Raw genomic sequence first — 27,961 nt, 5'->3', positions numbered from 1 at the left:
AAAGCCCACCCCAAGAAAGGAAACATGCAAAGAGACTTGGTAAGAAGAAACTTTTAATCAGACTCCATTACAGCTCTTACAGGGTTTCTCTCGACTGCCAATGAGTCCGGCCAGCACGGCACGTATGTTAAATACACTGGCTACGAGGATACATGGGACGAGTTTCTACCAGATCTGTGCTTTTACCTGTACAGAAGTGCTTTGCCAGCCTTGTGCTTACCCACAGGGGAAGTGGCCACAACCCGTGTGCTGCCATGTCTCTGTCCAGGCTGGGCCGTGTCCCCTGGGGCTGGCAGTGCCACCGAGGCCACCCAGCCCTGCCACCTGTGCCCCATTCCTGCTGGTGAGACCCAGGCTCAGGGGAGGACAGGGGCAGGAGTGTGGCAGCGGGAGCAGCTCCCAGGAGGAGCTGGGCTTTAATGTGAGCTGCCAGGGTCTGTGTAGGGGCAGGAGGGTAAGCCTCTCTCCTCATTCAGGACTTCAACCCCTCCTGATTCAGCCAGCATCTCCTGTTGAGGACACCATCCCCTTCCAAGCAGCAGGATCGAGGCTGGGAACCAGGCAGGGAGCAAGAGGAGGGGGCAGGAATATCGGCAGCGGTTCCCCCCTCCTGCTCTGACTGCCTGGATGAAAACTGGAAAGTGTCTGTGCTCACAACTAGCAGCTATTCCCTGTGCCTCTGAGGGGGGAAAAGAAAATAAAAGTGGTTGCCAGGGCTAAAAGTCACCAGATTTGTCCTTATCCACAGCCCTGGGACCCCAAGAAGGTGCGTGGAGGAGAGAGCCTGCCCTGGCAGGTGGGAGAAAGCCCCACCGCAGGCTTCAAAAGTGGCCAAGAACAGCAAGAAGTGACCCCAAACAAAACACATACGCACACACGTACACGCGCACACCCCCACACACAGCATCTATGGACGAACATGCACACGCTCACACGGCCACGACACGGATCACCTACAACTTACCCCCGCACAGACCCCTGTGCCTAACACCAAGCAAATACCACACAGAAATACAGTACTTCCACAGATAAAAAGAAAGGCTTCCTCCCCCCTCCTCCTCTCTGTGGTCTCCCCATGCTAGGGGACCCCTTGAGGCTAGGGAGGGGCATGGGGGGAGGGATGGCCACCCACCACGCACAAGAAATGAAAAGGTAAAAATATGTCTGATATACAGTGAGAACTGATCTGTACAGCACTGGGAATGAAAATAGGTCATGGGCCACTTTGGAATACATTTTGTCATTTAACATCATTTACAGTGACATTTACAGAATAAATATACAATAGAAATAGAGAATCTCTAGGTTATTATTCCATCTCCTCTCTCTGTATACATTTTATATATATATATATATAATATAGCTTTTTGTTACCTTCTTATTGACTTTGCCTCTTATTGGCGCTGCAAGAAGAGGGGAGGAAGGCAAATGCCTTCCTGGCTGGTTTGGGAACAGTGATGGGAGAGATGGAGGGCCGGATCCTTCCCCCCAGGGTTTGAGGAGCATTGTGTCATGGGAACAGATGGAACCACATGTGTTGGCTGCGGGAGGTGTCCTGCCCCAGTAACTCCATGGGAGCTGCAGTGGGAATCCCCTGGGCTCAGGGGTGCGAGTCTGACTTGCATCGGAAGGTGACATTTTGCAATGATTTGGTTCATCCTTTGTTCTGCTGGTCATGAGGAGGAAATCAGGGACAGAGGGAGAAATAAGAGACAGGAGGGAACATCTTGCCTGGTGTTGGGGAGAAATGCATAGGTTTTGTGCTTCTCCCATTCAGAGGTGGTGCAGTGGGGATATTTCTGTGTTCCTCTGTAGGGGCAGGAGGAGAGAAAGACCAAAGTCACAGCAGAGAGGATGGTGAAGAGATTGGACAAGAGATGAGGGCATGGTTGATCCTGGGGATGGTGCTTCTCAGAGCTATCAGCAAAGACTGAGCTGCTTTGGTTCAATCCATGCCTCCATTTCCACCTGAAAAAATGGCTCACAAAGGTCCTGTGCTAATCTCCCAGACAGAGCCACCAGCTGAGCTCATAACAAAAAGGAGAAGGACTATAAATAAAGGATTACAACCCACAAGAGAAATGTCACTGTGGGGGACATTGTACATCCTAGGGTGCCAGGAGGAGTCAAGGATGTGGCAAATGGGCCAGATACTGTCTGCCTTTGACTCTCAGCCAAAAGGAGAATCAAGGTGGAAGAAAATCTATTGATAGGAAAGTGGAGGAGAGAAGGGCTCATGAACAAGCAACCATGAACTTGGCCTTCAAACTAACTTGAAATACTACCACACATCATCTAAGCCTAGCAGAACTGAAGCTAAGGAGCTCCCTCAGCTTTTGAGACTGTAGCAATGTGCTGAGAGGGAGAGAGGGCATCAAGCAGGCTGCTTCTCCCCTGCACCCACCAAGAAAGGAGGAAAAGGCCACATAATACTGGTGCCCTTGACAGAAATGCTTGGCTTATATATGATTCAGGGAAAAAAACATCAGTCCCAGTGGGAAAAACTCTGAGCTGGGAGGCCCCAAACTTTCCTAGACAGCTTGGGGAGAAAAAACATAGCATCACCTTCATCTGGTCCCCATAACATGGATGGGCATGATAGAGGCTCCTGGGCTCTAACAGGAGCTCACCAGCCTGGATCAAGAGCTAGCAGGGACATTGGGACCCGGCACCAACTTCTGGTCATTGCAGCTCAGAGGACATGTCCTCCATCTGCTGTCCCAAAAAGCTGGTTACCCCCTTCCAAAGGCTGGAGAGCCCCTGCACAGGTGCAGCAGCAAGGCAATGCAGGCACCGGCTCGATGCTCTCAGAGGTGAAGACATGTCCAGAGATAATCACTGCCCAGCTCACCTCAGATGGTGGGTGCAAGGGAGGTAAGTTAGGGGGGTGGTTTCCTGAGTGCTACACCAGGACTGTGGTAGGACTGGATGCCCCACAGCTCTGCTTGTCCCACTGGGACATCTAAAGTGGCAACAGGAGACGATCCCACGCCAGGGATTTTGGCTCAGCAGAGCATCCCACATGTCAGGAGTCATTCCAGGAGACTGCTCCTGACACCTATCACTGTAACCCTGGTTCAGACCTCACACATGCTCACACATCCAAAATCACTCACTTCAGAGGTCCTGCTGCCTCTCAGCACAATAACTGCTCAACCACAGAGCATGCTGTCCACGTTGTCTCATGGACATGATATCTCCATGTCTCAGAACAACCTGCAGACACCATCACCATGCTGGTAGTAACAAAACAGACACCAAGGATCCACCAGCTGCAGTCCCACACACCACAATGACTCAGCCAGCCCCACACTGCTCCCTGCCAACCCTGGTCAAAATATTGGGGTTATCTGGGTGTGTCCACAGCTATAAAAACTACAGGAGATACAACAACGATGGCAACAACAACAGCACCCTTTTGTGCTATGAACATCGATGGTTAATTGTGCTCGTTGGAATAAGGCCGTGGCTCCTCCCGGCTGAAGAACAATGGACAGGGAGGGCAGAGCACTGGGCTGCAGGAGGAAGCGTGCTTGGCTTTCCACCTGACACCAGGTCCTTTTTCCAACCATCAACTGTTTAGAAAGAGAGGTTCTTTGCTTCGGATTTGGGCTGCAAGAGAAGGACCCTCAGAGAGGTCCTGCATCACCACTTTTTCCTCCTCCCTTCCCTGAAGGCAAGCCCTGGAGGTCCCGCCATTCAGCCCAGGGTTGTCAGAGGAGTCCTGCCCCTCCCGCAATCCATTCTTCCTGATGTCATCTTGGAAATGGCTGCTTTGGGTTACGATTTTAAGAGGGTTTTCTTCTTTGTCTTGTCTTTATTAGTTTTCCCATTGCCTGGAAAGCCAGGATCCACTCCCCAGTGACCTCCTCTCCCGATGGGGGTGGTTGGCAGGCAACAGTCACAGTTCAGATTCAGGGGTGCTGGCCATTAAGTACCCACTCCCGTATCGTCCGTTGGGGGCACTGCTCATTTCCATGGGGGAATTGCTCCCTGGACCCAGGTAGGAACGGTGTGTGGGCATGGGGGACGGGGTCTCACTGGGCACTTTGCTCAGGATGAAGCGGGTCTCATCGTTGTCTTCCAAGTTGGAGATGTCCTTCATCATCCGGCCCTTCTTGTAGGTGACCGAAAGTGTGTTGGAGCCATCTGACACTAGGTGGAACTGCCGGAGAATGAAGACCAGAGGCAGAGGGAGGGATGCCAGGATAATCAGAGAGATAAGAATAGCCATGGCCCAGGTTGGGTAAAAAAGGAACTTCTCTGCAGCCTGAAAGAGAGAGAGGGGTCTGTGTCAAGGGATTGTTACAGCAAAGGTGATGCATATCAGGTACAATGTATCCTATGTGCTAGGCAGTCCCTGCTGCCTTCTGCCAGACTTTATCTTGAGGGGTATTACATGAAACTAGCAGAAAGAAAGTTAAAAACAGGAAAAAGTGCATGGTCCTGCACACAGAGGGTAGCTGTGGAACCGAGCCAAAACCCAAAGGTCAAACTTCAGCCCGTGGTCAGAACTCAAGACTTGCAGTCTCAGACAGGACATCCAGCAGCAGGAGGACAGACGAGCAGAGGAGGGAAGAGCAGGGTGGTCTGCAGCCCTCATCTCCTCCCTGCTCAGCCCAGGCCCAGGTGGAGGCAGCAGCAGGGGCTGGGGCTGTGCTCACCTCCTCTCTGATCCAGGCGCTGTAGCCCGGGGGGCTGACTCCCAGCTGGATGATACTGGCAGTCATGAGAACGGCCATGCAGATGGGAGAGACGTACTTCCAGGTGTAGTAGTAGAACTGATAGGGCCGGAAACCCAACATTTCTGTCAGTTCCTGCATGAACCTGCCAAGGGAAAGAGATGGAACCACACTGTTCCCACTTTCAAAAGAGAAACTTCCTCCCAGGAGACCCTGTTGTGGGTTATGCTCAAGGTAGAGCCTCAAGAGCCCAGCTGATCCAGGCAAGTGTCTCAGTGTCCTTCAAACTGGTAGCACTGCTTGGGAACCTCTCAAGGAAAAGGCTTCCTGACATAAGTCTGAGCCTCCCTTGCTCCAGCCAGCACTGGGGCAGACAAGGTGCCCTTGGGAGTGACCCAGAGCCTCAGACAAAAGCATACTAACAAGTAAGAGAGCACCATAACCAAAGTTAGATACCCGCTAGAAGGATGTGTTCCTGGGGCTGTGTTACACCTAGGGACAGGCAGAGGACTGATCCTAGACAGCAGTGAACAGACATGAGACATCCCTCCTCTATAAGGTAATTGCTATCGGGGTATTTGTTCAATCAGAGCTTGCCTCCTGGGAAAAAAAGTCCCACAGGAAAGAGCTGGAAGGTAGGTTTGGTGGTGTATTTTGTTTGGTTGGTTGTTTTTTGTTTGTTTGTTTGTTTGTTTTTAGCCAGGAGTTATAGCACAGATATTCTTTTCCCTGTGCAAAAGCCTTACTTCTTGGTGCCATATATCCAGGCCACAGCGATGTTCTCCAAGATCACTACAACCGTGAGTGGCAGCGTGGCTGAGTAATCATCAAACATGGTGACAAAGTAATTCCCAGAGCGCTGCACGAAGATCAGGCCGACCACAAAGGCAAAGATGCAGCAGCCGACTGCAGGGAGCAAACAGGTATGGTCAGCAGAGCACCCAAGGGGGAAGCAAGGCCTTCTCTTGTGGAACCAGGTGGTCCATTCCCTCTGTTAACAGGACCTGGTACACCTCCACCATATCCACGCTCTTCTGGAATGACCCCCAGAGCACTGGGGAACCTCCACCCCTTCCCCAGGAGAATGCAGAAGACCTCACCTGTGAACACTTCCTTCCGCACCTTGAAGGTGTCGATGATGGGCGTAGTGATGCCTGACATGGTCCCAATCATGCTGCCCAGCCCCAAGTTTATCAGCATCAAGAAGAACATGACAGACCAAAATGGTGAGGCCGGAAAGTGGGTCATGGCTTCCGTGAAGGCGATGAAGGCCAGCCCAGTTCCTTGCACTGACTGTTTGGGGGAGAGAGGCCAAAAGGAGAGAAGCAGCATGTCAGAGACAAAGCCTGCATGCCCCTGCAGGCCTTAGGTCTCTCTTGTCCCACTGAACAACTCCTGAAGGAAACAAAAATCCACTCCTGCACCCCAGCCTGGAAGTGATGATGTGGCTGTCAGACTCACTATGGGCAGACCATTTCTGCACCCCAGGAAAGATCCCTGTGCACTGGGAAGACCACAGAGAAAGGGAATTCCCATCCCTATGGAGGGTCTATAAAAACAGTTTCTCCAGATCCAAGTGCCAGGAGCTACCCAAATAAAGTAGCTCCGACCTGGGACTGGCAATGGACATGGTGATCTGCTTCTCCTATTAGGAATGCCACCGGGTACCTTGTCGAGTTCGTCCTCCAGCAGGCAGGCATCCAAGCCCAGTTCTTTGAAGTGCCCCTCTTTCACTGTCATGATCACCCTGTACATCTCATTGTAGTCCTTGGCTGTGAGGTGGGAGAAGTTCACGTGGGGAGGGATGAGGTCATGGCTTAGCACGTTGGTATTCAGGTAGCCCAAGATCTTCTCAGCGTTCCTAAGGGAGAGCAGAGCCCAGTCACCCGGAGATGTCCCCTTCCTCCTGGGAAGGAGGACAGTGCCTGACCATGTGAGTCCTTTGCATCAGGCAGGATAAACCTGCCTGGGTCACATTGCCCAGGTCCCAGCCGTGACATGCTGTCCAGCCTCTTAGCAATTTGCACAAGCAGATATTGCATTAGGCCACATGACAGAGGATGCAACCGGGACCCTACCAGGGGACAGGCTGTCTGCAGCCTCTGCTTAGCCACATGTTGTTGTGGCTTCTCTTCTGCTTTGTCACAGTCAGGATTTTTATGGATGCAGCTCACTGTCCAACAATAACACGACGTGCACAAATTCACCTTCCTCCAGCTGTTTTTGGGGTACAGCACAGTAGCTCTTTAGTCGCAGACAAGGAGACCCAACCATGAGTAGAAACTCAGGGAAACCCAGGTGATGCGATCAGTCATGGGCTCACCAGTAATGTGCAGACTAACAGCCTGCCTCATGGCTGAACTTTAGGCTGGAGGAGCTAAATGCCCAACTCCCTCATGAAGCTAGAAGAATTCATGCTCTCAGCTACAATAGGACATCTCTGGAGATCCAGACCTTGACCTGGGTCAAAGTTGGGTCCACCAAAACACAACATTACCCAATTCTAGATCACTTACTCCATTGCCTCAGACCCACCCCAACCGGCAGGAGCACAGACTTCCCCACCCCAGAGAGACAGAAAGCAAATCCACCTACTCCACCACACATTTCTCGTTCATGATGTTGGCCTTGAAGCCCAGCACGGCAAACACAACCAGGGTGGCCAGGACAGAAGTGAAGAAGTTGATGAAGGAGACAAGCGTGGCATCAAAGTGGCAGTTGTTGTCCTGCTTGTTGTAGCTGGAGAAGGCGATGACCCCCCCAAAGCCCAGGCCCAAGGCAAAGAAAACCTGCGTGGCTGCCTCCCGCCACACCTGGGGGTCCAGCATTTTGTCCAGCTTGGTGGGGACACAGAAGAAGAAAATAGGTGATTTGGTGGTGCCATAACTCATCCTCATGGAGCCAGAGCTAAACTAAAAGACTGCTGTGCCTGCAGCCAGGGCTGGCTCTGGAGCAGCCATGGGCTGGCGTTGTGCTGCCACAATCAGGTTCTGCATTACACAGCATGTGGAGGTCCTTTTTCTCTTTCCTGCACAGGAGGACACTGAGACATGGAGAAGGGCAAGCAAAGATTTGGACCACAGACCACCTGGTATCCCAGTTCCCCCACCAAGGGAGCCACATGCTGCACAGCAATGGGGCCGCATCCTGCCCCTGCCATTGCCCACCTCCATTGCCTGGAGTGTTTGGAACCCAGTGGCTGGGCTGGGGGGTTGGTAGCTGCCCATCCCCTGGACATCATCTCCCTTGCCCTGATGCAGGCTGGAGGCCTCCAAGCACTGTTCATCAAGAGTTCACAATTAATATCTTGTAGCAGCCTCCCTGGCTCAGCTGATTCATCTACATCTCTGCTTAATTAATTAATTAGCTGGTTAATTGCATAAGATTGGTGGATATTTTGCTGCCAGACAGTATCATCTCATAGAGTACTTAAATACATCACCTAAGGGACCCCTCTTGCCCACCCTGTTTCTGGACACCTGAAGGCAACAGGAGCAATGCCAAGGCTCAAAGCAGCACTAGGATGGCAGTCTACAAGTCCTGGCTGTATTCAAGGTGTTCCTAAAAACTCCTGGCTGATTTATTGGGACCTGCGAGGTCATCTGGGATTGACGCTCTATTTTTTGAGGTGTGGATCATAGAGGAAAAGTGGGGTTCTGTGAAATGATGTGTGTGTGAAGGGCTGAGCACTGGGTAAAGAAGCCCTCTGCAGGCAGCTGTTACCCAGCCTCAGATGTGAGGACAGAACACTTGCTTGCACCAGAGCACATGGGCACAGTGAGGGTGTGCTGTGGGGTACAGGGAAGTGACTGCAGCCTCTGCGGCAGCTAAACCTCCCCCCTCCAAACCAAGCTGGTGTGATCAGCCTGGAGGAGAACCTGGGCATGGGGTTCTTACCTTGGGTGTGAACATGTGCATGATCCCATCCACCGCCCCGCGCAGCAGAAGTCCCCGCACCAGGAAGCAAACCAGCACCACGTAGGGGAAGAGTGAGCTGAAATACATCACCTGGGGCAACAGGGATGCAGCATGGGCACAACCTCATTTACTGCCCCCCGGGCTCAGCTCCCTCCCCGTCCATCAACAGTACAGCACAAAAGGGGTGAAAAGAGGGGACATGGCCCAAGGCAGGACATTACAAATGCTGAAGCCTGGGTGGACCTGCAAAGTGCTTGGGCACACTTAGGAGAGAGAAGGAAAATTTGCTGAGGCTGCAAAGGTGTCAGCACTGGCTCAGAAAAACCCTGGAACACAACTGCCAGTGTCTGGCAAGCCCTAGGGAAGGCCAGCTCTGCCTTCCCACCCCACTCTCTTCCCCAGCATCAGCCCAGAGCTGCAGGCAGAGCAGATGTGGTTGGGGCTTCACCCTCAGCAGGGGGGATGTGCTGCCCCGGCCCCACTCCTGTGCCATATTCCCATCCCACAGCTCTCAGTGCTGCAGGCAGCAGTCTCCTTGCCCTGTGCTACCTGCTAATGTGCCAGATGTTTTGCAGAGCACATCTGGAGATGAGGATGTTTGAGGGTCCTGGGGGAGCCATACCCTTCTGCACCTGACCCCACTGCTTTCACAGCCTTCCTTCATACATCAACAACTCCAGCAAGGTCTCAGCGTCCCTCTCCCAAATATTCCTGCTCCTCCCAGCCCTGCTTCTGGTGTGCAGCCCCAGTGCTTCCTCCATGGAGGAAGGCTCTGCTCCTGTACCTAAGTCCTATGGGTGAAGCTGCCTTTGGGATCTGCAGGTGAAGGAGCTGCTGCCTTATTCAGATCTTCCACACCTCTTTCAGTTACAAGGCTCATGCTGCTCAGAGCATCCATTTGGATGGTCTGGACATCTGACAGCCCCCAAACACAGGGACTGGGACAGGTGCTTTGGCTGGCTTGTGGTGGCATTGCTGCAGGTGTGCTGGATGAAACCCCTCCCCTGTGACCCTCTCTGATCTCATTCTGGGCCCCCAGGAGATGTCCCCAGCTCTGGAGCAAGTGTGATCATCCCAAAGAACACAGACACCCCAGAGCAGGGCAGGAGAGTGTGGACCTGGAGGTTTCTGCCTTCATGTCATACAAAAAGCCTGGTCTGGAGGATGGACTGCAGATACCCACCTTCCCCGAGGACTGGATGCCTTTGATCATGGCCAAGCCAACAAGACTCCAGGCCACCAGCAGGCACAGGGTCATCTTCCAGTTGAGTCCCCCACTCTCTGAGATGGAGTTGGAGATGTCCAGGGCCTCCCGGTACCAGAAGTAGGTGGTGGCTGAGCTCCTCTCACATTCAGCCTCCACAACTGCAAATGAACAGAGGTACCAGAGAGTGAGGAGCTGGGGGAGAGTCATCCATTGTCTTTTAGGGGATGAACATAAATTAATGTCAAAGACCTGCAGGAGCTGGCTAGGGAAGGTAGGCATCCTTGGGAACTGAGGGACAGGATAACAGCGCTGATTTTTAGCAGGAAAAAGGGAACAGGACATAAAGCCATTGTCATGTCAAAAACAAGATGTTAAATACAGTTGAAGACATTTGCATTTACTATAAAATTTCCCAGATTGTCCCAAGGAGATGCTCAGATACTACTGAGCACCACTAGTTCCACCAGAGTCTCAGTCAGGCACTGACAAAGCAGCCAGACAAGCCCAGCTCAGTTTCCTGCACAGCCCAGGTCAGATCCTGGTCCCAGGCACCAAGGCAGCCTAGAGACCCAAACTCTGGGTCCTGAACAGGCATCAAACCCCAGCCACGGGGAAAGAATCTGTCTGAAAGCGTGGCCAGGACTTGTCTGACCTGAGGAAATATCTCCATAGGGACAAGGCACCTGGACTGCAGAGGACCCGGTGGCACCTTCTCCCATCCAATCCACACCCCCAGGAGACTCCCCAGGCTCCAGTGTCCCCAGCCTCCAATAGATGCAGACATCGGGGGTCTCCAGTGTCCTGCAGCCCCCCCTCCCCAGGAACTGTTCCCTCCCAGCTGCACCTCCCCCATCCTCACCAGCCACCGAGCCATTCCTGGCGATGGGGCACTCGCTCCAGGGAAGAGGGTACTGGAAGGACTTGAAGAAGTAAAAGATGCTCCAGCCGATGATGACATTGTAATAGAGACCGACAAAAAAACAGACCTGGGGGGAATAAGGAGGACACGGTGTGAAGTCGCAAGGCAGTGACACAGTCTCTACCCCACTTCCCGTGGGGCAGTGACGGAAGGGGAGCAGGGACAGGCTTGTACCCAAACCAGCCCCGGACCCACGGATGGAGCTGGAAAAGCTGCCATCCACCCCTCAAATGCCCACACTGGGCTCCTCCAGCCCACCCTCCACTTTGCAGATTGCTAAGTGTCCCACACACCCTGAGGTGGGGGCTGGAAGGGGCCCATGGGTGCACTTACCAGGCAGCTGGCATAGCCAATGCCCCCAAGGCGGGGACAGATGTAATTCCAGACACCGATGCTGCCCCGGCGGATCCGCTGCCCCACCGCCAGCTCCAGGAAGAACAAGGGGAGCCCAATGATGATGAGTAGGACCAGGTACGGGACCAGGTAGGCACCTGGCAGGGGGGAGAAAGCTCATCATGGACCCGTCTCTGCCTGCTCCCGTGCAGCCAAGCACAGACAGACAGGGAGGGACAGGCAGAGCTCAGACAGGCTCTGTCTGGTCCATTCATTTGCACTAAAAAATACACATGCACAGAAGGGAAGCGTGCAACATCTCTGACAATGTGGGTACATGCAGGATACACCCCTACAGCACACCACACCCGTGCAGACCTCAGGACACACCAGGAAACCAATGGGTCCTGCCTGCACACACACCTGAGCACAACTGAACCCCCTGCACTACAACAGCCCCGCAGCAACACTGGCCACGCCACGTGCCACCCTGCAAAGCGAAGTCCTCTGGTAGGGGTAGAAATAGCTCAAAATAGAAAGGCAGTTAATCTCTGCCTAATTGAGGAGACCAGAGAGAAATTAGCAGTTCATGAAGCATAACCAAATGGCCGTAAAGGATGCGATGACTCACGCTGCAGCGCCTGGCTGATGAATTACTCTAGCCTGCTGCTGGGGGCTGCAGGATGGGGCTTGGAGCACGTGGCCACAAAGCACATGCTGGAGCCCGGGCACTGTGGGCAAGCTCCTGGCTGGATTTACTCCCTGGTGACAGGCATCAGCCCTGGGCCAGGGCAGGACCTGGTGCTGATGCTCCACCAAGCAGCAGTGCTGCAAAGCAGTTCAACCCACGATACTGCCACGAGGCTGCAGCATGCTCTGCTCACAGGACGAGTGCCCTCACAGCGAGTTAGGGATGGACGTTAGAAACACAGTGGGGAGGTAAATCAAGATGCAGCCACCCAGGGTGATTAGGAGGGTGAAAGCAAAGGCAGAGTGCAGCGTGGAGCTGGACCCTGGGAACAAGCACGAGCTTCCCATCTTTGCAACACCCTCCTGTGCATCTGCACCTCAACCCATCAGCAGACAGAGCAAGAAAGAGATGGACAAGTTTGGAGGCAAATTTCTCCAACATCAGAGATTTTCCTGCTGTGACCCCTGGGAAGATGGGCACCATGCCCATGCATCATCACCAGCCTGCAGTGGCTCCCAGCACACCAAGTCCTGAGAATTTGGCTCCAACCCATCTTGCTGCCAGCACACAGCCACTCTCCCCCACAGACACCTGTAAGGGGAGTGGGAGAGAAAACAGCCACTGCCACCACCTCAGCAGCCCAGAAGTAGTCTGTCCATCACTGCCCAGCTCCTGCATCTGTCTGCCTGGCACCAGGCTCCCTACCCAGTAGGAATGTCACCTGGGGGCCAAGAGGGTAAATGTAGTGGGGAGAAAAGGCAGAAAAGCAGCATCCACACCAGGGGACAGGCAAGATGGTGCCACTTGTCCAAAAAGCTGAGGGGACTAATGTGGGGTTCAGGAGAGTTCAGCATTCTGCTGCTCAAGCCAGTTCCTAGCTCTGTGCTTCAGTTTCCCCATCATAAAATATGGAGGCAGCCTGTAAAGCCTGTCTGGAGACCTGCTGCAGGAAGGCATTATACTGTAGCAAGGATCTCCTAGAAGCTGCTGCTTGCCCTGGTATCTGTCTGGCTTTGTGCCCCTATGTCCCAGAGTAGGATGTGGCCAAGCTGTAAGGTTCAAACCCAGCACACCCATCTCCACCACAGCAGGTCTCACAGCTGTCAGAGGTACAATTCCCCATCCTGACATCACATCTCATGTGGCCTTTTGACTAAAAAGCAGCTGCTTAATGCTCCCCAAACACCGTCAGCAAATTCAGCCCTGGCTCTGCTAGGTGATTCTGATCAGGAATCATCCCAGCCTGGGAGCCCCTCCCATTTGCCAGCACTTGAGGTGGACAAGGCTAAAACCCCAGGATGCCAGAGACCCTCAGAGTAAGATTAGAGAATTTCATTCCTTGCACTAATTACAGGTAATTACTGGCTGTTGTGGCAATGTGGAAACTGAAGCATGGAGGGGTTAAGAGAAGCCTAGTTTATAACCACCTGCCCCAAGCTGGGTCCTGATCCCATTTAATCAAGAAAACCAGGAAATAACAGATGTGAGAGCTCTCTACCCAAGGCAGCAGTGCTCCATCAATCTATCCCAGCCCTGCATTCACCCCAGGCTCAGCCTCCAACCTCCTTGGGCCACACACAAACCCATCCTGCTGCAAGAGATGCATGTGTGCCAGCACGTGCAATGCAGCCAGTGCATGCATTCAAGACTCAAGCCCTGCACACCTGCAGATGAGTGCTGCAACCTGAGACAATGTGCAAAAGCCCTCCTCCCCGCCCCCCCCCAAGCTTTGCAATACCACAGCTGCATTATGCAAAGCCACACTGCACCAAAACCCAGACATGCACCTTCTGCATGGAAACAAAGCAGGGCACTGGGAGCTGTGAGTGTCCCCTCGCCACAGGGACCAGGTGCTGGGGACATGCAGAGGGGCAGGGGCTGGCCACAGCCACAGTGCCCCAGCCAGGACAGGTTGGCGAGGGGTGTGGGCAGCCCTGACAGCATGGGTCAACCTGGGAGGCTGACTCATCCCAAAGATGACACCAGAGATGTTTTAATTATTGAGGGCACTGCAGGCTTGCTGGGGCTGGGGGCACATTGAGCGATGCAGTGCCAGGAATATGGTGAGCATGAGGCGAAAGCAAAGCAGAAAGCTGGGCTGATCCTGGCCCCGTTAAATGCTGCTCTGCAGGGGATGCTTCCCATCACTGCAAAGGTCGGTGCTGCGGTGGAGAGGCCTCGGGGTGGGATCTGGATTATGGACAAGCAACCCACCCTCCCATCAGTGACACGAGCAGTACTGGGTCTCAGCACAGCTGGAGGAGACCTGTCTGCTCCTGAGCTGGCTGGAAGTTGAATTTGGGGAGGGACAGGAGCCTACGCAATGCAGATTTTGGACAGGGAAACAGAGGGATGCTCTCTTCTTTTTTTCTCACTAGCTTCCAAATTGCCCCAGCAGGAATCAGGGATGTAGTGAGAAATCCTGGCTCCTGGCCTGGGACTTGTCTTGTCCTCGAGGCAGGAGGGTGAGCATCCTTTCAGAAGACGCTACCCTGGGGGTTCCTGCATCACTGCACCAATACACACTGCAGTGAGCAGCACCCACACCAGGCTCTTCCAGCTCTTCCAGCTGCCCCTTTCCTCCTTCAGAGCCAAAACAAACCACATTGCTCCCTCCTTGCCCAGCAATCCGCACCCTGATGGAGGCAGGACCATACCTAAACCCACACAGGACCTGAGCCCATCCCTGCCTCATCTCTCACCTCCTCCATTCTTCTGGCACAGGTAGGGGAAGCGCCAGACGTTGCCTAGCCCCACGGAGTAGCCAATCTGTGCCAGAATGTACTGCAGCTTGCTGTTCCACGCCGGCCGGTTCTCCACATCCAGCTCCTCCTCCCCGTCCTTCTGCTTGTCCCAAGCCTCCCCCGTCACATTGAGCACACTGCGTTTGTAGTCCACAGGCTCCTCATGAGCCAGCAGGTCGGCCACCGACTCAGTGACATGCTCATTGCTGTGCTCCCGCTGTGTCACCTTGCTGTTCTTCGGCATTGGGACGGCTCTGTGTGGCCCTGGGGGGCAGGATGGGGCAAGAGGAGAAGACAAATGTCCCACAGGGCACACACCTGTGCAAGCTACAGCTCAGGGCTCACCTCCTCTTCATCAGCAGGACCTGCACAGGGAAGAGGTCAACAGAGAAGGAGGTGATTTTGCCCCAAGGCACAGCAGGGTCTCCATCACCCCCATTTAGCTGGGGTTAGCATCCCTGGCTGGGGGTTGCTAACAGGGAGCACTGCCCTGGTTCTTCATTCACAGAGAAGAGCTTCCTAGACCCTCTGGAGGGACCTTCCCCAGGTGCAGGGTGATGGTGGCAGGTGACAGAGACACCTTTTATCCTCTAACAACCCCACTCCTCATTCCCAAAACTCCTGCATCAGCCCCTGTGGGTGCTGGACTGGGACAGGCACAGGTGTGTTTATTTTTGGACCCACAGAGGGGAGCGTGGGGTGAGTGTGGGGTTGCTGCCAGTGCCGGGACAAGTAGGAGGTGCGGAGGGGTGCAATGGCAAACACAGCCCATATGTTTGCACCAGGGATGACTCTGACTGCATGAGTAACCCCGACACCAGGCATTTCAGAGAGTGCCCATGGCCCAGCTTAGCCCCACAGCGTTCATCCCCTTTGAAAAGCTATGAGGCATCAGGGAGGTCTATGCTGTTCCCCAACCCAGAAAAACACCAAGTACTGCCCTTCTTAACCATACTGGAAGAACTGGGGCCAGACTGGATGTTTCTGCCCCAGCTGGGACCATGGAGCTTCACCAGCTGGAGAGAAGATGGAGAAAACCCACAAGAAATCTCAAGTCTTGAGACGATTCTTCCAAAGGGTCATGCTTGCTCTTTTTCTCTCTTGACCATCTCAACTTTCTAGGGACCTCAGGATGGTCACCAGTCCCTGGAAAAGCAATAGTGTTGTGCCCAGGGACCCATCCTGCCCCAAGCTGGCCATGGGGTCATTTCACCCTCACCAGTGGCTTTCTCATGTAACTCAAGGCTGGTGCAGCACCCATATGGCATCCTGAAGGTGACACTGCACAAACAATCCATCCCTGGGGTCAGCACAGGCACCTGATCTCCACTGGGATGGGCAATATGGGACAGACTTCATGCTCTCCATCCCGGCGAGCAGGAAGAAGACGCCCCCCATGTTTTCCCTCAGCTGTCCCCATCTCTTCTTCCCTTTGCAGAAGCACCCAACTTTTTGATTCAGCTCCAAGCAAATCTCACAATCCTGAGCCCTTTCAGAGCAGGGGTTCAGGCCAGGCAGCAAAACTGATCCCCAGCCAGCAGTCCTGGTGCCAGAGGGGAGCGAAGCATCAGCCACAGCAGGAAACCTCACCCTCACCTTGCTGCTTTCTCACCCTGAAGAAAGTTCCCCATCTGCCAGGCCCCGTTCCTATTACAAAAGCTATTTTCAGCTGAAAGCTGCATCCGTTGCCAGGCAACAGCATCGGCTCCACCACCTTGGCTGGATCAGCTCCTCCGGAGAAGCCGATTGAATTATTCTTTCCAGCCTGGTCCAGCAATGTTTAATTTCCTAACAAGAACCATTCACGTAAACTGTTCACAGCTCGGCAGCAGCAATTACCTCACGCAGCTGCCCGTGACAGAGCATCCTCAGCCCCTGGCCATGGGCTGGCAGCTGCTGGTACCAGGAACAGAGGGCAGAGAAGGTCTCATCCAGCAGCCAGGAAATCACCGGGATTTCCATTGATTTTGGATCAGATTCTGTGCAGATGAATGTGGACCTTGAATTTAGGCACCCAGTTGAACTGCCTATGGGTAGTTTGCTGCTCCCTGTCTGCTCAGCTCCTTCCAAGGGTGACTCAGCCCTGAGTAGGACTTAGCCTTGGGGGCTAAAGTCTCTTCTTTCATTAGGGACTGAAAACCTATGATCTGCTGGCCAAGTCCCAAAGCTCAGCACCCCGTGGCTCTCCTGAGACAACTCAACCCCCTAGAGCAAAGCCTGGGAGATGCCCAGCTCCAGGAAGAGAGCGTGAAGCCAGGCCAGCATGATGGGGACAGGGCAAACCCCCAGCACCTCTCTGGGTCTCTGCCTCTCCCCTCCTCGCTTCGGGTCAGTGTTATCCTTAGGAGTCATGGGGCACCAGGACACGGTGCTCCTGGAAAAGGAGGCTCCAAGCACCTCCAAAGCCACAAAGGCTCTCAGTTCCTTGAACGAGCAACATTCCCAAATGATTTGGGGACCAAAATGGGTGCTGAGCTTTTCTCCTGGGTCTAGGGTAAGAACCAGCCGCCTCGCATGGCACCAGGACCCAATCCAGGGGACAACAGGGCCCTTTCTATTAATTTTCTCAGGATTTTACATCAGGCCCAAGACCTGCACCCCTCAGATTGGAAAGTGCAGTTCAAATCCATCTGAAAAAAAGGTATCTCTGCATATTTATTTGATTGAATGAGGAATTTAATAATAAATAAAAATAGTTTCCCAAAATAATAACTATGATGCAAGAAAGATGAGGCAGATCAGCTGACAACCAGGAGCTTTCTGAGCTTAAGAAAGATAGAAACCCCTCACCACTGGAAGATGGAAATTCAGCTTGTTTACAAAGCCCCTATGACCTCAATTTTCTTAAATGTGCATTTTCCCTTCTTTAGATGGAAGACTGGGGCCTTCCAGAGACCCCAGCTGCAAGAGCCCCCCTGCGCTGCAGGACCAGGTGCCTCTCTCAGACACAACCCGCGCTGATGTTCCCAATGTGGGTGCACAGAGAGGGGCTGGGCAAGGCACCAGTTTGTTCTGGGGTCAGCACTAGTGCCTGAAAAATGACTTGGGAGCAGTTGCCAACATCCCAGGGGGAGCCACGAGGCGAGAGCATCACTGGGTTGTCTCTGGGATTACCTACCTCCTGCACCTCCCACCCTTTAGCATCTGCAGGACCCTCCTTGAAGATGATTCTCACTTTTACACGCTTCATCCACCATGTCCCTTTGCTCTAGCAACCCAGGAGCATCAGGTTGAGTGCACACGGCCATAGGTGGCTGTGGAATGAACAGTTTTCACCCCATGCAGGCATGGAAGGAGAGGCTCCTGTTCTGCTACACCCAGGGGTCTGACACCATCAGGAAGCTCCCATTGTTCCCAGATGGAGATGGAAGCCCCCACTGTGGGAATGCCACTGTTTGGGAGCTCAGTGCTGTGCATCCCCCAGTGCTGCCAGCAGCTCCCCACATTCCTGCATGCTTTAGCAGGGAAGGGAGCTCTGAGCCGCGTGTACTGCCTCGGCCCATCCTTGCTTTCTCAGGGAGGTGGCTGGGGGAGCAATAATGTAGGTTGGAATCACGTGAGTGGATCTTTCAGTTAGGCCAGGGAATGCAGATGCAGGCAGGGAGGAAAAGTGGATTTACAGCAGCCTCCACGTAGAGCAGGCACCAGCAGCAGCTGTGCTCTGGGTCTGGAGGGTGGGCACCAGGGAAGGTTTCTCCTCTTCCAGAGACGGATCAGCTCCTGTGTCCAAATTCTGCACTTATGCCCCATTTGGGTCCATGAAGAGGAAAGTGAAGGAGGGAGCAGGGGGAGGGGGGAGAGACGGGAAGAAGAAAAAAACAGACTTGGATTTGGTGAATTCAAAATAACATTTAAACCATGGGAACTCTGCTGGTCCTTCCCTACCCCACCGCCTTTGCTCCTTCTGCTGCTCCCATGCAAGACCCCAGCAGCTCCTAAAGGAGAGGAGATGATGCTCCCAGCCTCTGGAGATCCAGACCCAGGAAGGTCCAGCTTGCTCCAGCAAGATCAGAGCTAGGAAAAGGGAGAGCAAAGGGTCCAGGGCACAGAGGAATTGCAGGAGGTGAAATGCCATTCTCTGGTTCAGGCTGTGAGATCTGAGCCTCTGTTTGCAGCTCCCCATCCTCACAGACATGCACAGGGACAGGGAAACCTTGCACCAAGGGCTGGGCTTTTTTATGCAGATGGAGAGGCTGAAGCAGGGAAGGGATGGATCCAAGGTCACCCAGGGAGCCAGCGAGCCCAGGAAGGAGATGTGGAAGGACAGAGCGGACACCTCTCCCATCTTCCCTCTGTACCCTGCAAAGCCAAGCAGCAAAGGGAAGGAACTCAGGGTGCATGTCCCAGCTTTGAGGTCAAACCACAAGAAAAGTAGCTCCAGGACCCCGCCTGCCCCATGCCACTGCCCAAGGCTGTGAGTGCAGCCCAGCTGGGAGCAGGATCACCTCTGCAAACTGCTTCTCTTGTGAGGCATTGCAGTGCGGGCCTGTGGAGCCCCTTGGCTGCAAGAAACCAGGGGCAGGACCCTCCAGGCAACATCTAAACTCCACTGCAAAGCCCCAGGAAGAGACTTTTGCCCCATAGGGAGACACCTCAGCTCTGACCTCCCCAGCCCTTCTACAGGGGCCCTTCTGCAGTCTCCTTCAAGCAAATCTCCTGCCATGAGGAGAGGCCAGGAAGAACTGCCTCCATCTTAAAGCTATTCAGAGCCGAGGCTTGCTTACAAACCAGGAAATTCAGAGCTCCAGCTCGGATCTTCCTCTCCCTTGCTCATCCTCACTGGCTCCACAGGGAAGGTTTTTGCCATCTGGACTCATTAGGGCTGCTCCCTCTCTCCTCTTCCTTAAACAATCACTGCTAATTAGCACCAGGCTCTTGCCACCCCACAGAGACAACACACGGTGACTCAGTCACACCCATCCACACTGCTCACAGTCCCACATCACAGGGTCCCACAGTGCTCACCCCTCGCACCCACATGTGAGGAGGTGCAAAATTCAGACAGGGACAGTGTGAGCACACACAACAGCACAGGGTAGCCGAGCACCACACACATGCGAGGAGATTTGCAGGAAAGCAGGCTTCCAGCCCTGGCAGACGTTTGTAAGCAGCTCAGCAGCACACACCAGGAACTTCCCTGCCGGAGGAGCGGGATACTCTGCGCCGTCCTTCCTGTGCAAACGTTCAGACCCACTTTAGCACCATGACACAGGATCGATTCACATTCGCTGATGAATCAGAGCTGCCTCCGCTTCTGTCTTACACCTACCCAAGTGCCGTTCGACAGCCAGAGTGTCCAGATGTTATAAATAGTCCCCAGCTCCCTTAAAGGCATGCAGAAGGGTGGTTACCATAGCCCAGCCACCACTTGCCACCTGCTCATCCTGGAGGTGGATGCGTTTCCTACAGCCCCCAGCTCTGGTCTCTTACCAGCAATGGCAGGCTGTGGTTCTGGTGCCACTCTTTTCTTCAGTGGATGCCGGAAACCCTCAGAAAGGGCAGTTTTGCAGATGGGTCATGAGACAGACACAACAACACCGGAGGAGGGGGAGCCTCAGCGCCTTGTTTGTCAGGAAGTGTATGAGCCCATTGATTCATCAGATTTGGTCTCCTTTCATGTCTCATTTGGTATCATGAAAACACACATCAGCTGCAGCAGTGTGACACCATATCAAAGCCAACCGTCATATGATTCCTTCAGGGCTCCACTAGGCTCACAAGATGATCTTTTTCCAGTTAGCTCTCAGTGATCCCTCTTAACTCACCCAATCTGGCTGAAGGTCAGTGACTGAACCCAAAAGCAGCCCAGGTTTATTCTGAAAGGCAGCAAATGGGCACCATCCAAATCCCTCTGCAGACTCTGCTCTGTAGTTCATGAAGCATCCATGTTTGTAAACAAACAAATCCAAATGCAACACAGGATGGGGTAAAATCTGAGCCCCTCCACCCAAGGCAATGGTTTAGTCTGGATGTGCGTAGGTCAGCGCCTGATCTGGGGTAAATTTAATCCTCGTGACTCTCACCTGGCTTGGCTCTGCTCTGACTCCAGATTCCCTGCTCTGTGCAAGCCTGAAGTGGCACTCCAGTCACTCTAGATTTAAACCAAACCCATTTGTTCCTATTGATTTCTGTGAAGCCATCTCTCCAATTTATCCTGGAGGACAGACAGACCCAAATTTTATTTCACTTCTGAGCAGCTGAGCTCCAATCAAGCCACCATCCAGCTTCCCTGACCTAGTCCCAACACCTCTAGAGAGAGATTCACAAGAAACTCTGCACCCTCCCGAGAATAGCTCAGCTGCCTGGCATCTCAGGTTTTTTCCTACCAAAACCAGAAATAGTTGCATCAGCTTCTGATGGATTCAAACCTCAGTTGCCTCTGACACAAGGCAGGATCCAAGAAGCAGAACAATTTCATTTTCTGTGTCCTTTACAAAGAGCTGGGACCAGATTTCTTGGCTGGTTTAAGCCCCACATTCCCAGAATTATGCAAATCTGCACCTGGTCGAGATGCCAGCCCAAAGCACACACCTTTGGGCATCAGCAATGCAATAAATGCAGAGAAGCAAATAAGGACTCCCCACACCCAATATAGAGAATTGCATGAAACCAGGACCCCAACCCTCATTTTTCTGCCCCAAAAGAATCCATCCAGATTCAGAAAGTACTAAAAAAAAAAAAAAAAAAAAAAAAAAAAAGAGGGTAAATAAAGCCCCAACACTTTGGTGGCTGGGAATTAAATATTCATTGCAGCCAAATGCTTTCTCTTCTCCCAATGTTATTGTCAAGGTCAGCCTGGAAGCGGCATTTCTACCCACCCTCAGGCAGTGGCTTGGGGGGGAATAAGCCCCCCAACAACCCACAGCAGGTGGCTGGTGCCACCCCCCGGCACCGGGGTTACCCCCCCCGCTTCCCCAGCTTGCCTCTAACGGTTCCCCCCCAACCCTCGATGCCAGCAGCCGCAGGGCCATGCTTGATGCCTCCAGGCTCAGGCATCCCCCCAGCTTCTCCCTGGGCACCTTCCCCCTAAAAAAACCCCGACAGCTGGAGAGGGTTGGAGGTGGGGAATTAAAGCAGCCAGCCGACGAGCAGCGGGGCCCAGGGGGGAGCATCCTTACCTCTGCGCTGCGGCTGAAACCGACCCGGCGCGGCGGGAAGCGGAGCGAATTCCCGGCACAGATTGACCGGGGGGGCCCGGAGAAAATCACCGGGGTCCCCCCCCCGCCCGGGCGGCGGCAGGACCGGACACCTGCGAGGCCACCTTGGGAGCCGCCGCCGCCGCTGCCTCCGCACCCCACGGCCGAGGGAAGCTGCGCGGCACCGGGCTGCTGCCAGCCTCCCCCCGCCGCCGCCCCGCGGATGCGCGCTCGGCTCGGCTCGGCCCCGCTTCCCCTTCGCTCGAGGGGAGGCAACTCCGCTCGGCTCGGGAAAAAAAAAATAATTAAAAAAAAAAAGCACACTAAAATAAATAAATAATGAGGGACACGCAGACCCTGACGCAGGCTTGAGTCACCATGGCTGCACGTCAAAGCCGGGGTGGCGGGCCGGCCCCCCCACCTCTCCGAGGGGGCTCTTGCGTAAAAAAGAAAAAGAGAGCACCGGGTCCCGGCAGGAGAGGCGGGTTCACTTCTGCCCACCTTGGTGCTGCAAGGAAAGGCACGACCTCCGTTGTAATGCCGAGAGGAGCAGTCCCGCCGGTGCTGTCCCGGTCGCCGCCGTGTCTCTGCCCTGAGGATGGGGGCACAGTGCTGTGACTCTGACCCGGGCACCACTTTGGGGTGGGAGGTGGGTTTTGGTCAGCCCTCTCCTCCTAGGAGAACTTGGTGCGTGGGAGTCGTTGCTTTGCCTCAGACCACGCAGGGAGGAATGGCAGGAGGAGTGGTCAGGACCCGAATTCTGCTCCCCATAACTCAGGTGCTCATCCGGAGCCCGTCTGTGGAAGGCAGCAATGCTCAGGGCTCACTCAAAGCCCAGTGGCACTCAGGGGCCACAGAGCCAGAGCTGGGCTCAGAGGACACCACATCTTCTCCAGCTAAACTGACTGCCTCTCACCCCAGAGCCCATCCCAGGAGCAGCACAGGCTGGAGCAGGGCTGAGCTGGGGGCTAAGCCACATTTGGGGATGAGGCAGCAGCACTTATTAGTCCACCTTTAATGCTGAGAATGAAATTCTGCAAACAGAAGGGTCCCACCCAGTGATCCAATTCTCCCAGTCCATCTCCCAACTATCCATGGTGGGATATAGTGACTCCAGGTATTTTATTAGGATGAAGACATAGATACATGCGCCCAACCAGCTCTTTGGGACAACCAAACTTCAAACCCAGCTTCTTTCACAGGCTTAATTTAACACAGTACTTTAGGCTGCTTCGATGCTGTAGCATGTCAAACAGAAAGCCCAGACACACCTCTGGCCATCAGCCCTCATCCTTTATTCAGTGCTGCGGAGAGACCTGCCATCAGAAAGCATCTAATTGGGTTCATCAGGAAGACCAGAGGGCTGTTAGGTTGGTTTACTGGTGGGGAAAAGAAGTATTCAGTAGAGTTTATTGCTTGTTCAGCACATGATGGAAATGATTAAGGTCTATGGGAAATCCTGAAGACCCAAATTCAGCCCATCCAAACCCCAGTGGTGTAGCCTAAACACTTTTCTCCAACTAGCGTGTTTCTGGTGCAGGGGTACTGGTACCAGTATCCATCTCCTGGAGTCTGTGAGAAACCCTGGCAGAAGGAAAAACACATTTGGAAGAGAGAAAAAACATGGAGGATTCAGACCTCCAGCCCCAAGACATGCTCCCTCCAGCACCTGGATTTCAGTGGTTATACACTTTTCTGGCCTCTGGACCCATTTCCCTTTCCAGCCTATTAGGCACAAAATGATCAATCCTCCCAAGTACTTGGGAGCTCAGCCAGCACCTGCACAGAGATCCAGCTCCTGAGAGCAATGGTTATAACTCTTCCTTCTGTCCCCCAGGAGAAGCAAGACCATATACCTCATTAGATCTGCACCCTTACCCATCCCGGGCAGGAGCAAGGCAGAAGGGGACTTGGTTTTTGCTGGTGTTTTACTACCGTGCAGAATCCCCAGTGCCTGCTCGCTGCAATGTCCCTGCGCTTCTCACAAGGGCTGGTGCACCTTGGCGGAGGTGAGGAGGTTGGAGCTGAAGGTGCCACGCCAACGGCAGTGTGGCTTCTGCATGTCTGGATGACACCATGAGCCCCCTCCTATGGGGACATGCAGGGGACAGGCAATGGCTGAGACAGTGCCACCAGGTCAGGATGGTCCCCCAGCCTGGCCACCAGGCTTTCAGCTCTCTACCTATCGGGGAACCCCAAAGCCATCAGGGTCCCATCTGGGTGCCAGGTGACAGCCACACCCGTGCAGCTGTACCACAGTTCATCACACTTGTTGGGAAGAGCCTGGCAATGGGAAGAAAGGTCCCACTGTCTGCCAGTGAGAAGGAACCTTCCTGACTGCAGACAATGGGGATTTGTTTCTGCCTTCATGGGGCAATGGGTGCTGGCTTTGCTTGGCAGGGCTGGGGAAGGGGAGCGGCCAAGCCCAGGGCCACTTGCACCAGCAGCTGCAGCTCTGCACAGCCAGAGGCTGAACAGAGGCAGATCAGATGATCTTCAGAAGGTCTTAGGCAAAGGAAAATCAAGCAACTCTAAGGGGCTCTGCACCAGCCATTCAGCTCCCTGACCTTGCACATCTTAGCATGACACAGGAGTGAGGCTTGAGTCAGGATCACGGAAGGTTCAATGACACCTCAAGGTGGGATAAACCCATGCCTGAGGATTTAAAGAAATCCCTTTAGCTGGCTACACAACCACCAAAATGAATTGCTGGTTGGTAAACTGAGGCAAAGAAAGGTTCCCCAGCTGGATCAAAACTATATAAAAAAATAATAATAATGACCAGGCCAGGCTGAATGTGGACTCATGAGCACACTCAGAACCAAATCAAGCAAAAATTTGACTTATTTCCAAGCCACATGATGCTGCCCAAGCTGTCACACTGTGGACGCTGCCAATGATGAGAGCAGAAGATGCCACAGGCAGAGGCAAGAAGCTCTGGCTCCGGCTGTGTTTGTCTCACCTTTCATAACAGCAGGGACCAGGCGGAGGCTGATCCAGAGACTCAGACTCAGAAAAAAACCCAAAGCCCTGTACTTTTCCGCCGCCAGCCCAAGCAGCCAGCATGGGCGATGGGACAGGCTGGATGAAAGCGGAGCATGTGCATGAGTAATGTCTCTCCTGGAAGAGCAGTGCCCCGGAGAGCCAGCGAAGGGCTGATATCGCAGTCCAAGATAGACGCATTTCCATAAACGCTTGAGCAGCAGCCTATAAATAACTGCCTGAATTTACCGCTGCTCTCATGTGACCCTGATCCCTGCATTTTCAGCTGCCATCTGTCACCATGGCAATGGCATCACAGGGCCACCAACCACTCATTCATAAGACTGGCCCAGGGGAGGGGGCCTGGCACAGGGGAGGCACCGCCAAGCTGCTTTAAAGGATGAAAGTTGCAGATTCAGGGGAGGAAAAATACAGGAGGTTTAACAGGAGCATGTGACGACCAAGCAGCCCTCCCCACCAGGAATGCAGCACAGCCCGCATTTCCAAACCACCGTGGCGGGTGCATGCTGCAGGCAGGCAGGAGCACCTGCAAAATGCACAGGCAGAGCTATGGGAAGGGAGGGCTGACAGCTGAGCATGGACAGACAGACATCTGCAGGGAGCACAGGGATGAGTGACTCCCTCCCACATTAGCCCCAGGAGTTTGGAGCACCACAAGGGTGCTGCCAGCATGGCAGTTTTTGCCCAAAGCAGAGTGCATACAGAGTGGATTAGTGGGGCAAGTGAGTGTGGAGCTGTCGGTATACTCAGAAGATGGTTTTCCACCTAAGCTGTCAAGCCAACCTATGTTCAAGTGATAATAATCTAAGGGGAAAATGCCCTCCAGTTTCTAAATATGTATTTGCCTGCAAAGCCACAGCCTGTCATGGCTCATTCATAGTCCAGCACTGCTAACACAGAGGGAAAGGGATGGAGCCTGGAAAGGAGCACCCGTCCTGGCTCAGAGCAGAGGAATTTCAAGCTCCTGCGTGGCATTTTCCACCCAAGGATCCCAACTCATTTTGCAAAACGCAGCCTGCCTAGTAACACTGTAGACTGAAGGGACTTACTCCAGGTTCCAGGTGCCACAGCTGAGATCTATCCTTCACCTCTCATGGAGAGGCTCAAACACCTCTTACAAAACTACGAGTTCCTCTACTACAGGAATTGGAGATGTTAGAATGTAAAAGAATGCATCAGAGGTGCCAGGCATAGCTGGGATTTGTCCAAGCGTCATTATGGCAGGGCCAGCGCAGCCCCGGCAGTAGCAGGTGACATTTCCCCTTGGGTTTGTCCCTGCCCATCCCTGGGCAGGGGGGCACATTTGGGCCAGTGACTGTCACACCTGGGCCAGCACAGGCATGGTGGCACTTCCAGGGCTCCCACACCCAGACCTCACACTTTCGCCATCCAAAAGCAGGCTGCTGACCCTGCAGGGTGTTGTGTCCCTATACAAGGGATGAGTGCCAGGCAGCCCCAGCTGGAAACATCAAGAAACATGGCAGAAAAAATGACCTTTAGAAAAAATAAATGCCATTTATTAGTGATCTCAATAAAACTTTCCCCCTGCCACTTTGTGCTCACCTGTTGGCCATTTTTCCCCAGGGCTGCAGATTGCTGGGGAGCTGGACTGACTCTTTTTGGCCTGTAGATCATGTCTGGAAAAAAAAAGGGGGAAGGGGGCAGGGGGGGGAGAAAGGCAATAAGCTATGGCTGAGTGGAAGAAGGAAAGCACGCTGATTCACTCAGCCCCAGGGGAAAGGCATGCAGGGAATAAAGGGGACTGCACAATGGAAGGAAAAATAATAAACACCAGCACAGGCGCAGGAATGAGAACCATGTCTCGCTGCCCCTGGGCGAATGCTCCTAGCAGCAGGACAACACTCTTTAAAGTGCTGCTGCTCCTGCTTTCTGGTCTTAATTTTCTTCACATGCTTAGCCGCCATCGGATCAGATGCGGCTGAGTTTGCATTGTGCAACGGAGGGGAATTTGTGAGTGCTGGGCCCGTCAGCGGTGCGTTGTTGGCAGCAGACGAGGGGTGGGGAGCTGCAGTTTCCCACCACCTTGGAGCATCGGGCTCATCTCCCAGGTGGTTTTGGTGGTCAGTTAAAGAGGGGCCTGGGATTGTAGCTGGGATTTTGCAGGGTTTGGGGGGCTTCTTCTGGAGCTCTGCTGCTGCTGCTGCTGCTGCTTTCCACCCCAGTCCTCCAGTTGCCCCAGCAGTGTGTCTCTGATGGATTTGCAGTGGGGCAGGTCCCAGCTAGCCCCACAGGTGGGTTTATGGGGAGGTACCCAGCATTGTCCCTCGCACAAGCCCTCCCTCATGGCCAGATCCAGCTCAGAGGCCACTCAGGGGATCTGGGACAGTCTCAGCAGTGCTTGTGGCTCCAGGACACACAGGGTCCTTGGACTTTTTGTCCTTGGAAATGAAAACAAATCCCTTCAAAGGGCTGCTCAGCCTCAGATCTCCCAGCAAGGACGCTGCGGGTTGAATCCCCAAGGGAACAGAGACCTCAGCCTGCCTTTGGGCTGGCTCCTTTGAGAGGGGGCGCGTCCCCTTCCCAAATACCAAAGGACACGGTGCGAGAGGACACAGCCCAGAGGGGAGGGCATTTGCCATGGCTGTGCCCAATGCTGCAAAGACCACAATGTGTCTCATTCCTCCTACACTCATTTCAACCATGCAACCTGCCTGCCATGCAGAGCTAAAATTGCCCAGAAGTGCGGGGTTTACACCCCCGTGTGCATCCCCTGGGGGAAAAAAAAGAATGCCCTGAACACAACCCCTGCACCACCACCATCCAGCTGGACCTCATTCCCCCCAGGGAAACAAGCCCCAGCGGCTTGGCTCCTGGCACCCTCCCCTCCCAGCTAATGAGCAGCAGCCGGATGCCACCCAGCTAGTCCCCACCAGTAGCTGCTGTCACCAGAAGTCACCCAGGAACTGCCTGGGGCTGTGATGCCGTGGCTGGTGGGGAGCAGCTGGGAGTGAGCTGGCCACAGCCATTGCCACTGGTGTCCCTCCCCACTGTCCCCAGCCTGGCACAGCCACTCCTGGGTCATGGGGGGACCCAGGGAGTGGTGAAAGAAGAGCTGCCAGCTTCAGACGTTTCCCACCGCATCCTGCAGGTTCCCGCAGGGCTCCGTGCCTGGAGCCCACCAGCTCGTGTCGCACCAGCTGTCGTGTGATTTTGCCCTGGGTGTATTTTAAGCGCTGCCTTTGACGTCATGCCTTCTTCCCCATCTCCCCAGGATACTGCTTTCTATATGTTTCTAGAAAAAATGGCCCCCAAATCTCACCTTCAGCTTCCCCCACTTGGGCTCTTCCTGCAGCATCACCGACACACC

At 53.9% G+C, this 27,961-nt stretch overlaps 1 protein-coding gene across 1 annotated transcript; it reads right to left on the bottom strand.

The window, feature by feature from the left end:
• Window positions 1-45: 45 nt before the first annotated feature.
• Window positions 46-21,747, bottom strand: SLC6A17 (solute carrier family 6 member 17). Its single transcript, XM_082778396.1, has 12 exons — window positions 21,613-21,747; window positions 14,453-14,859; window positions 11,060-11,217; window positions 10,667-10,793; window positions 9,784-9,965; window positions 8,580-8,690; window positions 7,278-7,519; window positions 6,351-6,543; window positions 5,783-5,975; window positions 5,429-5,588; window positions 4,665-4,827; window positions 46-4,270 (listed from the first exon to the last, which is right to left on the bottom strand). Exons 2-12 carry the CDS (start codon window positions 14,736-14,738, stop codon window positions 3,902-3,904), a joined length of 2,184 nt encoding a protein of 727 aa, XP_082634522.1. The 5' UTR covers window positions 14,739-14,859; window positions 21,613-21,747; the 3' UTR covers window positions 46-3,901.
• Window positions 21,748-27,961: the final 6,214 nt, after the last annotated feature.

This window comes from Aythya marila (assembly GCF_965140915.1).
Source record: "Aythya marila genome assembly, chromosome: 24".
Lineage (NCBI taxonomy): Eukaryota > Metazoa > Chordata > Aves > Anseriformes > Anatidae > Aythya > Aythya marila.
This window is presented reverse-complemented; position numbering and strand designations above follow the sequence as displayed.